General features: G+C 42.1%; 1 protein-coding gene and 1 long non-coding RNA gene across 2 annotated transcripts in view; both read right to left on the bottom strand.

Moving 5' to 3' along the window:
- LOC147167824 (uncharacterized) overlaps nt 1-16,024 on the bottom strand; it is a 20,944-nt gene extending 4,920 nt beyond the window's left edge. The window contains exon 1 of the long non-coding RNA XR_015095904.1: nt 15,888-16,024. This is a non-coding gene — a long non-coding RNA (uncharacterized LOC147167824). The remainder of the gene's footprint in view (nt 1-15,887) is intronic.
- On the bottom strand, nt 10,836-14,421 carry LOC147167825 (general transcription factor II-I repeat domain-containing protein 2-like). The gene is made up of 3 exons (XM_086084143.1): nt 14,414-14,421; nt 14,125-14,221; nt 10,836-13,038 (listed from the first exon to the last, which is right to left on the bottom strand). Exons 2-3 carry the CDS (start codon nt 14,149-14,151, stop codon nt 11,659-11,661), a joined length of 1,407 nt encoding a protein of 468 aa, XP_085940269.1. The 5' UTR covers nt 14,152-14,221; nt 14,414-14,421; the 3' UTR covers nt 10,836-11,658.
- Nucleotides 16,025-16,403: the final 379 nt, after the last annotated feature.

Here is a 16,403-nt window from a genome sequence, read left to right as displayed (position 1 = left end):
TAGTATTTGATCATTTTTTATCAGAATTGACAAGCCAGATGCTTCATTTATCATTCTGAACACATTTCAAACATTAAAGCGATCATAAAGTTATTGAATCCGCTAAGCTTACTAATTAGCTAAACAGTGGCTACAGAAATTACAGACATCATTCATTTGAGATAGACATACAGGTTGTGTACAAAGATAAACAACAGGAGTCACTTGATGTCAGTCAAGTACATAGAGTGTATGTCCCGAATTATGTAGACTTCAGATTAATTAGGAGCGGCAGGATTCTTGAGGATAACATAGTAGTGAGTAAGATAGTGACCGCTGGAGGGCATTGTTAGAATTATTAACATTGTTTTTCTGTTTTACATATATATTCTTCAATGTGTTTTTGATTTTAGTTAGATATGTGAAACTGTTCCCATATGTCAGTGGAATGTGGTCTGTTTTCTCCTAAGGAAGTGAGGTGTCGGAATCCACAAGGCAGATATGCGGGAATCTGGGGTGCGAAGCTCTACAGAGTTCAATAGTTTATCTAGGAAGCCAATTGTTTACCTCACATCTGTTAAGGACTGAAATAACTCAATAGGAGATGGCCAGATTGTATTCCACTCTGCTGACAGGACAAGATCAAAGGGGGGGGCACAGTCTCTTCCTCGGGGGCTGTGCTCTGTGTGGAGTTTTAGGGGGGGCCAAGGTGTTTGCACACATCCTTTTAGGAAGTGTTTAAGATAAGAAGAGGGGGTGTGTAGAATTGTTGTGAGAGAAAAGGTCACATGTTCGGATAGACCAAAAGGTACTTTCTTTGTCAATGGAGGGGGAGGGAACGATTTCGGTATATATGCATGCATGAACTTTGAGAAGAACACATTTGTGGGTGAGCTGCGATGATTGAGCAGTAGCTCCAAGTGACTTTCAGAATCTGAAATAAAGCTGGCAAACTTGTTCACAGATTTCAACTTTGAATTTATTTGAACACGCAGAAATCAAGGAATGATTTCCAACAGCATACTGTACCGTATAACTTCCCAGGGGCATTATTTCACATGGCTAATTCCTGTGGACAGACCAGACCATAAAAGATGGTCTGGGGACTGATAAGCAGTCTTATCACTAGTTTGCTTGCTAAACAGGCTTTCGGGTAAGAGTTTCCTGTCTGTTGTAAAAACAAAATCCAGTCCCTGCTGGAGGGAACTTCAAAGAGTTTAAGACACGCACACACATTCCCCAGGGGGCATGTTTAAAAAGGCAAATAAAATAAAATAAATTGAGGGTGACGGGCAATATTCGTTACACAGCCCATCACCTACATGACTGCAACATTACCGGCGCCGTAGTCATGCGCTCACATCTCAGCATATATTGTTTGTTGCGCTCCGTTTATTTTCTTATAACCGTTTGAATGTTTTTATATTTCATCTTAAGTCAAGTGCGCTTCTCCCCCGCATGATTCAATAGGTTTCCTCTGTAATATTATTGTGATTGCAAAGGACTACATTTAAATGTACGCATTAACCCGACACCCGAGCAGCAACGTTCTCCTATCCCGCCTTCCTCTATGTGGAGCCGCTGCGGTGTTGCATTTTTTTCTAAAGACATGTTAAAATTCACCATATGATTGCATTTAGATTTCCAGTTGAGAGGGGTAAAAAAAATACAAATGTAGAAGCAGAGGGCGGCACCGCGCACTGCGCTTCCCCGTTGCCATGGTGACTCAACAAATCGGGGCTCCGTTAATGTGGAATTTTTAGTGTAGTGGCAACACCAGGTAAAACAACTCTGCGTTGATATAACTACCTCAAATCAGCTGTCCTGGAAACGCAAAGTTTCCTATCTCAGGGCATGTCAACTCGCTGTTCAGGTTAGTCTCTTTGTTAGTTGAACATGCTTTGTGAAATGGACCCCGGTTGCTGTTTCAGTGCAGATATTTCTTGTTGCTGTTGTTTTGAGGTTACTTATATGCTTATTAATGTTAAAATGTTTGACAAGTTTATCCATAACTTTAGGGTTAGGTTATCATAGTTTTTGCTGCTCCTCCATTTGGTGGATAATAATTATTTTTGAATAAGAGAGCGGCTTTAAGTGTTAAATTCAAGTTTATTTATTCTTTATTTGTGTGTGTGTGTGCGTGTGTGTGTGTGGGGGGGGGGGGTGTGCGTGTGTGTGTGTTAATGTGGGTGTCAGGCTCCCACATTTGACAGTATGACAATGCATGTAGAGTGTTATCTATATTTTACAGATACTATATATGGAAACTAGAAATGCACCTAGTCTAAAAAATATACAGATAACTAGTTGGAATGTCAGAGGGTTAAGACAAATAAGTAAATTAAAACAAATTATAAACAGGGTGAAACTTATTAAATCTAATGTATTTTTTCATATATGAATGGAGTGGATAAGATGGACCAGGACATCTCTTACCACCCGGTATAGGAACTGAAGGACATGAGGAAGCCAGACGTAACACCAGGTCACCGTATCATGATCCTGAGAGTAGGCTTGATGACAACATGGCCAAACACACACTGCAGTATATACCTGCTACTCCCCGGAAAAAAAGGCCGGCAAGAAAGTGCACGCGAAGGGGCAATCGCAGTGAAACTAATCTGTGGTGCAAATCCTGCTGCGTCCCCTTGCACGCAGGGGAGTTTTACACAATATACCTCACAAAAAGAAAAACGGTGTAGTTGAAACATCCACACAATTGTAAATAGTACCACAGTTGCACACATTTGTAAATAGTTGGCCAAATTGTTTTGTCAAATTGTTACACTGTTGAATGTAAATAAACATATTTTGCTATCAAAAAACACTTTTTCATTGTTGGTGGTAGTGTTTTACAGAAGTAAAGCACTGTTTAGATGTTTGTGGCATCATTCATGGAAGAAAAAAAAAAGGTGTCAAATTCACTAGAAAGCATGAAATAATATCGTTTAACAAAATGCTTGATTTCTCCGTATTTTGGTCCAAAACAGAGCATTTGGATGAAACTAACCTATTTTCTATTGTTGATTACTGAAGAACGGAATAAGGTAGAAACTAACTTTTTTTTTCTGATGAAAGATGAGAGTTCAATCTTTCATTTGGTAGTATGTGTGTTTCCATAGTCTGTGGACCTTGAAATATCAGTCAAAATGCTTAAATCAGCTGGCACCCACACATCTTCTTTTCTGAAAATGCTTGGCAGTCAAAGAGTTAAAGGGCGGTACCACAAAGCCCCCCGCAAACAGCCCACCCGGAGTTCACCAGACATGAGATAAGACTTTTAAAGACATCATTCATTACACATTGACTTCAACCACAGACAATGGCCCATTGTTGTGGAATAGGGGAGGTCCCAGTCATGACGGCACCTGGCAGAAATTGCGATAACACTCACAAAGCTCTACTGAGGAAATAAGGAAATTAAAACAGTTATGACTAAATCTGGGCAGAAGACCCTCTCCAACACCCTCAGTGTTATGATTGGTGTTCTGTCTGACTTGTAAGGTTTTGTTCGCACCTGTACTCGTCATCCTGTTCCCTTGTGTCATCCAATCATCTCCCCCAACCACTTGTGTCTTGTCCAGGTGTCTCTCGTTGTCTCGTCAGTTGGCTTGTATTTAGTTCCCTGGTTTTGTTCAGTCTGGGTTGGATCATTGTCGCTGTCACCACTGGTGTTTTGTTTGTTACTTAGATTTTTGGTCTTTTCAGATCTTTGTTTATTTAGAGTTACCCAGTACCCCTGTTAGTGTTTTTGTAAATTAAATTATGTTTAGTAGAACATGCATCCCTGCCGTGGTTCTCCTGCCAACCTGCATTTGGGTCCTCCACTCCGTTTCGTGACAGAGTCAACTTCAACCGTGACAGATCGTGACAGAATGGTCCAACCAGAAACGGACCCAGCAAAGCAAGAGGCAGGTACCAGCATGTGCTGCGCCCGCCACCCGTTCCAGTTTCCGGCGGCGCATGTGCTGCGCCCGCCACCCGTTCCAGTTTCCGGCGGCGCATGTGCTGCACCCGCCACCCGTTCCGGCGGCGCACACCCTGCGGCCGCCACCAGTTCCCGTTCCGGCGGCGCACGTCATGCCGCTGCAGCCCCTGGCCTCTACGCCTGTGCCGCTGCAGCCCCTGGCCTCTACGCCTGTGCCGCTGCAGCCCCTGGCCTCTACGCCTGTGCCGCTGCAGCCCCTGGCCTCTACGCCTGTGCCGCTGCAGCCCCTGGCCTCTACGCCTGTGCCGCTGCAGCCCCTGGCCTCTACGCCTGTGCCGCTGCGTCCCCTGGCCTCTACGCCTGTGCCGCTGCATCCCCTGGCCTTGAGGGGGGTGAGGGGTACTGTTATGATTGATGTTCTGTCTGACTTATAAGGTATTGTTCGCACCTGTACTCGTCATCCTGTTCCCTTGTGTCATCCAGTCATCTCCCCCAGCCACTTGTGTCTTGTCCAGGTGTCTCTCGTTGTCTCGTCAGTTGGCTTGTATTTAGTTCCCTGGTTTTGTTCAGTCTGGGTTGGATCATTGTTGCTGTCACCACTGGTGTTTTGTTTGTTACTTTGATTTTTGGTCTTTTCAGATCTTTGTTTATTTCGAGTTACCCAGTACCCCTGTTAGTGTTTTTGTAAAATAAATTATGTTTAGTAGAACATGCATCCCTGCATTTGGGTCCTCCACTCTGTTTCGTGACAGAGTCAACTTCAACCGTGACACTCACATTAAATCTGTCAGAAATCGATGGCCCGGCCAGGTATTGCATGCATCGTACAATAATTACGTTAGAGGTGTTATTATCTTGATCCATAAGGACATACCATTTGAAGTAAGACAATACATGGTAGATATGTGATTGTTCAGGGCAATATACTTTCACATAAATCACATTTAGTAAGCTTATATGGACCTAATGAGGACAACCCTGTATTATTTGAAGATTTTTTTTTTCCCTGACTTTGTCTACTTTACATGGAAGTTGTATTGTTGGAGGAGACTTCAACTGTACATTGGACCCTACATTTGATCGTTTCACTAGTCTTGATACCACCAAGACTCAGACTAGAAAATTACTCAAAAGGTACGTTACATACATACATACAAAGTGATTTAAACTTGGTTGAGATATGGAGGGACTGAAATCCTAGTAAAAAATAATATTCAGGTCATTCGGCCCCACTTAATAAACTAGTGAGGATACATTGAAAACTGGCTTTCGTGTGGCCTCAGTGACCATGCTGCTCGTCAAGCATTGTTATGTCCACCTGTGTTTGCCTGCCCTTCTTCATGTGTCAACCAATCAGCACCCTCTATCACTTGTGTCCTTCCCAGATGTGTCTTGTGTCAATTAGTGTGTGTGTATTTAGGCCCTGTCCACACAAAAGCAACCTCACAAGTTTCTTAACGTTAAGACCGTTCGTTCACAGGTTGCCGCGGTTTTGGAGCTTGGAACAGATCAATTTTGAAACCGGGTTCCAGAGTGGAAAGATTTGAAAACGCGCCCCGTACACGTCCGTTTGGACACCATATGCAGGATACTCCTCCAGTGATGACGTAATGGTTGCAGCTCGATGACGACAATTGTCGCAGTTGGATGACGTATGCTCCAATTCTCGCGTGACTGCGCACAAACAGTCAGTCTGTCAACAATGGCGGATAGCCGTGTCGTAGTCGTTTTACGCAGCCTCCTTAGCTCGCTTATGCTTTTGCTACAAAAAATGTTGCTTCTATATTCCCACGTTCAACAAGCGATGTTGTACTTCAATCACCCGCCATTGTCATTTCTCCTGTGTTCATCTTTTTCATGTTGTTTCGATACATGCGAAGCCATGTTCGTTCAGTAGATTGCAATAAAGTTAGAAAAAAAAGTTTGTCTTCTTCGCTGATTCTTCTACGCTTTCCGTTAACTCCTTTGGCTGCGCCACTCCAGACTTGGTATATACATTACAGCCGTTAAACATACTCACGTCTTCTTTTGGACACAAGCAAGTCTTGAAATGCTTCTTTCTGTGTGTACGAGATTTGTTTGAGGAACGAAGCCGGCTTTGCTTCTGTCTGGACGGGGCCTTAGTCTCTTTTCTCCCCTTTGTCTGAGTCGATTCATTATGGTTTCCTCCCTTCATGCCGACGCATTTTTGCCCTGTAGTTCCCCCACTTTTTGCCTAGCTTGTTTTTTGGATGTTTTTGTTTTGTTTGTCTGCCAGATCCTTGTTTACCTCCTTGTTTTTGTTTAATTAAATCCCTCCTCGCCCTGTTTCCTTTCACCTGGGTTCTCATCCCACCACATTGTAACATATGTAGGGGATAAGATTGATAACTTTTTTTAACTGAATATGAATGAAACTTCTGCTGGTATATTATGGGAGGTGTTTAAAGCCTACATTAGAGGGGAAATTATCAGCTATACAAGTTTCGAATTGAGGCAAAAGAAGAATAGTTATGTTAGAGTTAGGAATGAACCTTGATGTAAATGAAGATTCTGCTCAAGAGAAGGACCTGCTGCTCCTTAGAGCTGAGTACAATAAACTATCAGTTGAAAGTGTAGCTAATAGTCTTTTGTGGTTGAAGCAAGACTATTATTATCAAGGCGAGAAGGCGGGTAAACTGTTATCCTGACAAGTAAGAAAACTGTAATCCGAAAGAGCCATGAAATGTATCAGAGCTTCGGCAGGCAACTTGTCTACGGATCCACTAAAAATTAATTACAGTTTCAGGGAGTACTATCAATCTGTGTATAAGTCAGAGACATCTAAAACGTTGGAAGAACATGCAGAATTCCTCAATCAATATCAATTTCAAACACTGTCAGATGATTTTTAAAAAGAGATGGACAGTGATATAAGTGTTGAAGACATTTCAAATGCATTTCAAAGTATAAAAAGGGGCAAAATTGGTGGAAACGATGGCTTAACAATTGAATTCTATAAAAAGTTTAAAGAAAAGTTGCTTACTCCATTATGGAATATCTTTAATGAGTCGTTTCATAATGGGATACTCCCACCCACCTTATGATTGGCGGTAATAACACTAATTTTGAAGCCAGGGAAGCTTCCTACAGAATGTTCCTCCACCAATACGTTTAATGGACTGCGATACTAAGATACTGTTAGCTAAAAGGTTGGAAAAACAAATCCCATATCTGGTGCATAATGATCAAAATGGGTTTGTTATATTTCATAATATACGGCAAGTCTTGAATATAATTCATGAGAAGTGTAATGCTAAGGATACAGCATTGTTATGGCTGCATGCCAGGCAGCCTTTGATAGAATAGAATGGCCGTTTTTGTTTAACGTTCTACCTCGATATGGACTAGGAGTTAAATTTCTCAGGTGGGTCCAACTTTTATACTAGTCCTATGGCCAGTATATTAACAAATAATATTGTTTCAAAGCCAATCACTTTGTAAAGATCGACTAGACAAAGATGTTATTCATACTTGCCATAGAACTGTTGGCGGGTTCTCATGTGCCAAAAAATCAAAATTGAGATTATTACATATTCAAATTCTATACTTAATTCCCTTTAAAATGATATATAATACATGGACGTACCTCAAAAATTGACAAACTTACAGCAGTTTTAATGTTGGAAAGTTGAAATTCCTAGTTTTGAGAAAAAGGGTTTTAAAGCCGCCTTAATTAGTCTGAAACTATTTTACACATGAGTGCCACCTCTGGACTTAAGTGTAAATAAGTGTAAATGCAGCCTCCATGATGCTCGTGCATGAGCCGCACAGGCCTATATGAGCACGAGCGAACAGAAAGTCCTCTGGCAAGAGGTCACTATTTACATACTAGCAAAGATGAGTTCCGATGAAACCATACTGTTGCTCACAAATGTTCACCTCTGCCCTCAGTCTAGCTTCAACTACGCTTTCCCTTAGCTTCATTGTGTAGCTCATCAGCTTTATTCCTCTGTCGTTGCCACAACTCTGCACGTCTCCCTTGTTCTTAAAAATGGGCACCAGCACACTTCTCCTCCATTCCTCAGGCATCTTCTCACTATCTAAGATCCTGTTGAACAACTGTTGGAATTTTAGCATTTATTTGCTCTTATGTTCAAATGTTATCTTTTTAGTATTCCAACAGTATTCATTCACTCACTAGAGGTGCGTGTTCGTTATGGACCCAGAGAGGATAAAAATGACTGGACAAGGTCTGTGAAAGTTGATCTGCTTTTATCTTCAGAAATCAGTCAGAGTACAAGTTCTCAATTGAGGGCCGTCTTTTTAATCTGTCTGCACGAGAAGAGGATTGTGTAAACAATCCCAAAGAACGGCAAAGCTATTCTAGCGGCACTCCTTATTTATACAATAGTTCAAAAACAGCCTGTCTAAACATTAACTCCTAATCTACTTTGTACCAAAAAGGGAGTTTATTTTCCCATTTTTCCGCCCAAGCCTGCATCTCATGATTTCTCGTTGGTCAACATCGTATCATTAGCAAAGTTCACAATGACCTTGTAATCATCATATTGCAAAGACTAAAATCCACTGACCGATTTTACTGATCCGTATACATGTGTATTTTCTTAAACAAACTTAAAGTATAACTACAGCTGACCGATTTTGCTGGTGAGCCTGACCGTTGCTTATCTGTAAATACATTTGATTTGTACTTGAAAGTGAATGATTAAATGTTCCTGTAAAATGCTTGATCAAAACACAGTGCAAACATAATGTGAGTAATCAATGTGTCATGTAATCATTAATACTGAAAATAACATAACTTTGTCTGATTTACTCCAACACAACCCAGTCAGAAATTCTACTGCTACCTCTCCTAGACACTTCCATACCTCCACAGGTATAACATCAGGACTGAGTGCCTTTCCACTCTTCATCCTCTTCAATGCCTTTCTCACTTCGTCCTTACTAATCTTTGCTACTTCCCGGTCCACAACAGTCACCTTATCTACTCTTTGTCCTCTCTTATTTTCCTCATTCATCAACTCTTCAAAGTACTCTTTCCATCTTCCCATCATACTACTGCCATCTGTCAACACACTTCCATCCCTATCCTTTATTACCCTAACCTGCTGCACGTCCTTCCCAACTCCTTCCCTTTGCTTTGCCAACCTGTCTCGATCAGTCTCTACCTCCTTATTGTCCAACGTAGCATACAAGTCATCGTAAGGCCTTTGTTTTCACTTTGCCACTTCTACTTTCACCTTACGCTGCATTTCCCTGTATTCCTGTCTACTTTCTTCAGTCCTCTCAGTGTCCCACTTCTTCTTAGCTAGCCTCTTTCTCTGGATCCACTTCTGCACCTCCTTATTCCACCACCAAGTCTCCTTATCTCTTTTCCTTCCAGATGACACACCAAGGGCTGTCTTACCTGTCTTCCTGTCCAGAGCCTGAAAGTCATACAACACTCTTCCTTTTTCAGCTTCCACCATTTGCTCCTCTGCTTTGCCTTTGCCGTCTTTGTCTTTCTCACCACCAGGGTGATCCTACACACTACAATCCTATGCTCTCCTTCAGATTAGACCGTCTACACAAGGTGTAGTCTACCTATGTACTCCTACCTCCACTCTTGTAGGTCACCCTATGTTCCTGCCTCTTCTAGAAGAAAGTATTCACGACAGCCATTTCGATTCTTTTTGCAAAGTCAACCACCATCTGTCCTTCTGCGTTCCCTCCGTTTCCTGCACCATATCCATTGAAGTCTGCACAAAAAACAACTCTCCCACTTCTAGGGATGCTCTGCATCATTTTATAAAGGTCCAACCAAAAGTTCTCCTCCTCCAGCCCACATCCTACCTGTGGCGCATACCCACTACCACTAACACAACATTGATCATCACACCTTCGATTTCTAGCTTCAGGCTCATCCCTCTATCTGACACTCTTTTTACCTCCAGGACATTCCTAACAAACTCGTCCTTCACGATAACTCCTCTTCCATTTCTCTTCCTATCTACACCATGACCTAAACTTCTAGCTTTGCTCCCTTTCCACCTGGTCTCCTGAACACACAGTATGTCCACCTTCCTCCTCTGCATCATGTCAACCAGCTCTCTACGTTTTCCTGTCATAGTTCCAACATTCAAAGTCCCTACTCTCAGTCCTAGACTAGGAAAAAAAAAAATTTGAAACTCTACTCAGAGACGGGAGGACGCATGACGTCATATTCTTAGCGCATTTGCCCCGAGTGGCTCTATTTAGAAGAGGTTTATAAGCTTATCGACAGTTCAAAAGGAAAACTCTTTGAGCTTCCCTCCAGCAGGGACTGAATTTCGTTTTTACAACCCACAGGAAACACATACCTCAGCGCCTACCGAGATCTAAAAGCTGTTTAGCAAGCAGACTAGCGATAAGACTGCTTATCAGTCCCCAGACCATTTTTATGGTGTGGTCTATCTCCAGGAATCAGTCATGTGTTTTTGGAAACAACGCCCCTTGGAAGTTATAAGGTACAACAGTGCCCTCCAGCGGGCACTGTCGGTATTATCCTCAAGAATCCTGCCGCTCGTAATTAATCTGAAGTCTACATAATTCAGGACATAAACGGACTCCATGTACTTGACTGACATCAAGTGACATCTGTTTTTTTTTTTAGGTACACAACCTGTATGTCTATCTCAAATGAATGATGTGTGTAACTTCTGCAGCCATCTAAGTTTAGCTAATTAGTAAGTTTATCGGATTCAATAACTTTATGATCGCGGTAATGTTTGAGATGTGTTCAGAATGATAAATTAAGCATCTGGCTTGTCAATTCTGATTAAAAAAATTATCAAATAATATCCCAAAAGCTTGACTTCCTTCAAGTGCATGGAAGAGGCAGGACTGCTGCCTCCCCCCCCCCCCCATCCCATCCCCTTCTTATAAAATAGGAGTTATTTTAGTGGCTATTTTTCTTACCCGGAAGTCAAACGCTCCGTTCAGTACAAACCCGCCTCTCCCCCTGTGCCTGCCGCGCCCTTCTCATGACGTCGTCCGAGCCGGCTGCTTCGCGCAACGCCCACGAAACATACAAATAGGTTTTAAGCCAATGTTTAAAATGGACACTTAAATTTCACGGGCTTCTAAATCTCTGCGTTTGGTCATGCAAGCCATCAATTCTTTAATAAACATTTTAAACAAAACGGGTCCTTGCCACAAGAAATCGTGGAAGAGGAGTGGAGCAGAGAGGTTAGAGTAGGGGTGCTCACACTTTTTCAGCATGAGAGCTACTTATAAAATGATCAAGTCAAAATGATCTACCTACTACAAAAAATGCAAAACATATATTTATTTATAAATATATTGAGGATTCTTTATATCGCATGAGCCAATATAGCACAACACAACACAATTAACTATGTACATTTTTTGTCATTACCCGAGTTTACTCTGATGACTTGCACTGAATTGAATCAGCCAGGGATGCATAGTCCGGACGGTAACTGCTGACAGCCAGCCTCAAGCACACTTCCAAATGTTCATCAGTCATGGTGGAACGGTACTTGGACTTGATGATCTTCATGTGGGAAAAGGCTGACTCACATAAATAAGTGGAGCCGAATAATGCTGTCAAGGAGGTAGCACATTTCCTCATGTTGGGTTACTTTACCTCTGTGAGTAAGTTCCAGAACTGTCCATGAGCTCTGGACTTCAGCTCAATGTCAGCTTGTAGTGTCAAAATCTCATCTTCCACTACAGAAGAGTTCAGGTGAAACAGTGTTGCAATTTTTGATGCGAGTGAATCAACCTCAGCATCTTCCCGAAAAAGGATAGCACATGAATGTAGCGACTGGCTCGAGCAAAGAAAAGTCTTGAAAGCGTTTGTCAAACTCTGACAGACATTTGTCAATCTGCTCTGTGTAGCGTGCAGTGTCAAGTTGCACACAGGCCTTCCTTTGCATCTCCAGCTCTGACGCCAGGTTCTGGAAGTTTGCCAAATCATGGCGCTGCAGCTTTGAGGAGAGATGTTGCATCTTTCGTTTGAAAGCATTAACCGAGCTGATCATATTGATCACTGTTTTGTCTTTTCCTTGCAGCTGTAGATTAAGGTCATTCAACATGTTGGTCAGATCGGTTAAAAATGCCAAGTCTAACAGCCATTGACCGTCATTTAGTTGCGTGTATTCTGCATGTCCAGCTACACGGAAAAACTCCTTATTCTCCGGACAGAGCTCTCGAAATCTTTGCAGGAATTTCCCTCGACTAAGCCATCTCACGTCAGTGTGTAGCAACAACTCAGAGTGGTCGCAGTCAGCATTCTCCAGATGTGCACGGAATAGCCTTCTTTGAAGAGATCTGGCGCGAATAGAACAGGCGATCTTCGTTGCAACATCCATGATCTCTTTCATGTTGAGCATTTTAGCGCATAACGCTTGTTGGTGGATTATGCAATGGTAATTTAGGAAGTCCGGGAAAGCATCGTCCTGCCTGCACTTTGCAATAAATCCATTCAAGCGGCCAACCATTGCGGGTGCTCCATCCGTGGTGATAGACATCAATTTGTACACTGGGAGCTGAGTTTTCGCGATAAAGTTTTTAAACGACTGAAATGTGTCCTCTCCTCGCGTCTGTTCTTTCATGGGCAGTACTGTTAATAGCTCTTCTTTTGTAGTGATATCACTAAACACCATACGAATGAAAATGCACATCTGGGCTGTGTCACTCACGTCCGTTGATTCGTCCAACTGCAGTGAGAAACACTCGCAATCTCCAATGTCCTTCCAAAGTTGCTGGGTTAAATCCTCAGCCATGGCTTCACAGCGCCGTGTAACTGTGCTTCTTGACAGCTGGAGAGCTTTGATCGAAGATAATATTTCTGCCTTATTTTTAAAGTCTCGGAACAATGAGTCAGCTGCTTCAACGAATGCCTCTTTTACCATCTCTCCGTCTTGGAAGGACTTCTTGTTATTGACGATGATGTGACTCACCCGGAACGATGCTTCGGTGGCGGCTTTCGCTTTTGAAGTTTGTTGCGTGAAAAATGACTGCTGTCCGGACAACTGGGATTTCAGTTCCTTCACTTTTCTCTTTCTCAGCTCGCTTTTCGGCGGGAAGTCGGTGTCGTATTTTCCATGAACAGTCCGAAAATGCCGCTCCACATTCCCCTTCTTTGGTATTGCTATGGTAGACTGGCAGATGAGGCAAACGCACTTGGAAAATGTCATCGTGAAAAAAAAGTCCTCCACCCATTCCGTATGAAAGTTATACGTTTTTTTCTTCTTACTTGGTCCAGCTACCTCACTCATTTTTATACCCTTTCATAGGTTTGAGAGAAAAAACCAAAGGCTGAAAACTGGCCGTAACTCGCTGACAAGCTTGCTAGTTAGTTAGCACTTAGCGCAGTTGTTTGCTTGTGCGCAGTGACCTAAGTGTCAGACAAAATTCAGATGTCATCTGACTGGCTGCCCTGTATATCAATCAAAAGACGGGATGGATGATAGGTTGACGTCAATTTTTTTAATGTCACGCGATCTACCAATAATACCTTTGGGATCGACTGGTAGATCGCGATCGACGTATTGAGCACCCCTGGGTTAGAGGAAAGAAGGAGGAGGGAAAAAAACACAGCAGGTCGCAAACCCGCGTTCTTTGCTTATGGGGCAAGCTCACTATCCACTATATCATCCATTCATTTAAATTCATCAGCCCAAATGTTTTACTCGTAGTTTACACCAGTGTCAGCCAATGGATTTTAAGACAGCCAAGTGTCATTTAATTGCACTTTGGCATTGCAAATGTGAAGAATAATTGATTGCTTTGAATTTATTTGGACAGAATATTTATTGATAAAGGCTACTTTTGTCATGATCCCATGGAGGGAGGTCTCAGAGAAAGTGGGCATGCATTAAGTCCGCAGAGGCGGTGCGGAGGTGGGGCCGCACGCAATGACGTCAAACCGTGCCAACAGCTCGTTTTTTTCAGGTTGGGAGGGGCTGGTGCTTGGAGAGCAGAATAACCTAGAATTTCTCATACAGGGGCGAATGGAGGAAAACACAACTTTGGTCATGTTTTTGGTGAAGAATTAGCATTTTAACTAAAAAAAAGTAGATTTTTGATGTTGCAGTCCCTTTAAAACAAGCAGTCAAGTAGGATCAGGTAGGACAAATTGGTAGCTAAATTAACTACTGAAATGGACCAATGAAATGAGACGTTTAGCAAAGAAATTGTGCATCACTGACTGAAACAGAGACAAAACCACGTCACTTTAGTCTTACCCAGGTGAACCCATACAGGTCAGTCATGCTGAGAGGAAGCGAAATCTCAGGGGACCTCAAAAAGTGGGTAGTGACAGCACCATCTGTCTGGGGAAAGCTATAAAGTCATTAAAAAAAAGGGCTTCATTATTTCACTGTGAAGCAGATCATCTGCAACTAGAGAACACTGAAAATTACTACAATTCTGCCTAGAAGTGGACGACCTTCTAAAATATCAGCAAGTACTACAAGAAAAATGATAATTCAGGTAAAAAGCCAACTCGAACATCACATCAAGGGATTTGCAAACCTCTTTTGCTGCATCTGGGACACATGTGCATGCTTCAGGAGAAAAGTCAATCGGCAAGGCTTTCATGAAAGGCTTGCTAGGTAGAAGCTTCTGCTCACAAAAAAGATCAAAGCTGCCCATCTCAACTTTGCCAGTGAGTACCTGGACAACACTGAAGCTTTTTGGAAGTCCCTTCTGTGAACAGATGAGTCCAGAATTGAACTGATTGGTCACAACTAAAACAGTCATGTTTGGTGAAAAGTCAACACTGCATACCAGCAAAAGAACCTTCACCCTAGAGCAGAGTTGGGCAATCTCGGTCCTCGAGGGCCAGAGTCCTGAAGGTTTTGGAGGTTTTTCACTTCCAACACAAGCTGATTCCAATCAACAGGATCGTTATCAGGTTTATGCAGAGCTTGCTAATGAGCTGATCATATATCAGCTGTGTTGGAAAAGTCCAACATGCAAAACCTGCAGGACTTCGGCCCTCGATGCCCACCTCTGCCCTAGAGTGAAGCATGGGGGTGAGAATATTAAATTCTGGGCTAGTTGTTCATCCTCAGGACCTGGACAACTCCACATAATCTAGGAAATCATGAATTCAGAGGAATATTGTGAAATCCTGGAACATAACCTTAAGCCATCCTTTGTGACGTTACAGCCTGGTAGACGATGGATCATGCAACATGACAATAATCCAAAGCATTCCAGCAATACAACCAAGGAATGGCTGAAAAACAACAGGATTCACATTCTGTATGTGCCCAGTCAAAATCCTGACTTAAATTCTTTCAAAATACTGTGGCGGGACCAGAAGCAGGCAGTTTATGCTAGACGCCCATCCAACCTCTCTCAAGTGGCTGCATTTTGCAAGGAAGAGTGTCAAAAATTCCCTCAAAGTAGATGTGAAAGACTGATAAATCACTACAGAAAGTGTTTGGATGAAGTTATCATTGCAAAAAGAGGTGCAGTGTCTGATTATGTGAAAGGTTCACTTATTTTTGCACCCATGAAATCTGAGTTTTTCTTAAATTAACAACTTTTGCTCAATAATGAATGACAATATTATCATTATTTTTGTTCAAGTCCATTATTTTCAATGTCAGCATTGTAGATTGGGGTATGACTAAACTTTTAATAAGGTTATTTCAATATTTTATACAAAAAATCTGATCATGCCTGCAGGGTTGACAAACTTTTGAGCAACACTGTATCCTCTCTCTCTCTCTCTCTCTATCTCTCTCTCTCTCTCTCTCTCTCTCTCTCTCTCTCTCTCTCTCTCTCTCTATATATATATATATACACACACACACACACAAATAATAGTTTTGACATTTATTTATAAAACATAGCTTCAACTGAAGGTGATGCAATCATCTAGCCTAACAGTGACATGACAAAGAGAATAAAGGCTCTTACATCAACCAGGGCCAAATGCTAAACATGGACTGCCCAGTGAGTCATTAACTAAGCGGTTTGCGCGAAACATACTCACGATGAGAGGAGGCAGCAAAAACTAGACCGGAAACAGCGAGAAGGGATTGTGGATCAAGAGACGTAGAACTAGGTAGCTAACTATCATTCATTGAGCTGCGGAGGCAAGCAGATGAATCATCCGACAAACAGAATGTGTCTTCCGCTGTTCCCTTTATGGTCTGTGGTCGCCTCCCATAGGCTGCTGATTACATCAGGCAGTTGCAACACAAAGGATACAGTCTGAAAGCACAAACATGGCATTAATATATATATATATATATATATATATATATATATATATATATATATATATATATATATATATATATATATATCCACAATGGGACTGCTCTGCGTTTATTTGCTCGGGAAAGGCGGGGCATGCTGTACAACCCTTTGAGCTGATTGGACGAAGCAGAATCGTGTACATGTCTACCTAACTTTTGTTTTGACCAATCAAGGGAAAGGATGAAAATGTTGTTACCGACATGCGACTGTTGTGACTAGCTGATATCATGGCGTTGAGTTTATGTTG

Source organism: Leptonotus elevatus, chromosome 9 (genome assembly GCF_054856555.1).
Source record: "Leptonotus elevatus isolate MCC_2025b chromosome 9, RoL_Lele_1.0, whole genome shotgun sequence".
NCBI classification, from domain to species: domain Eukaryota; kingdom Metazoa; phylum Chordata; class Actinopteri; order Syngnathiformes; family Syngnathidae; genus Leptonotus; species Leptonotus elevatus.
This window is presented reverse-complemented; position numbering and strand designations above follow the sequence as displayed.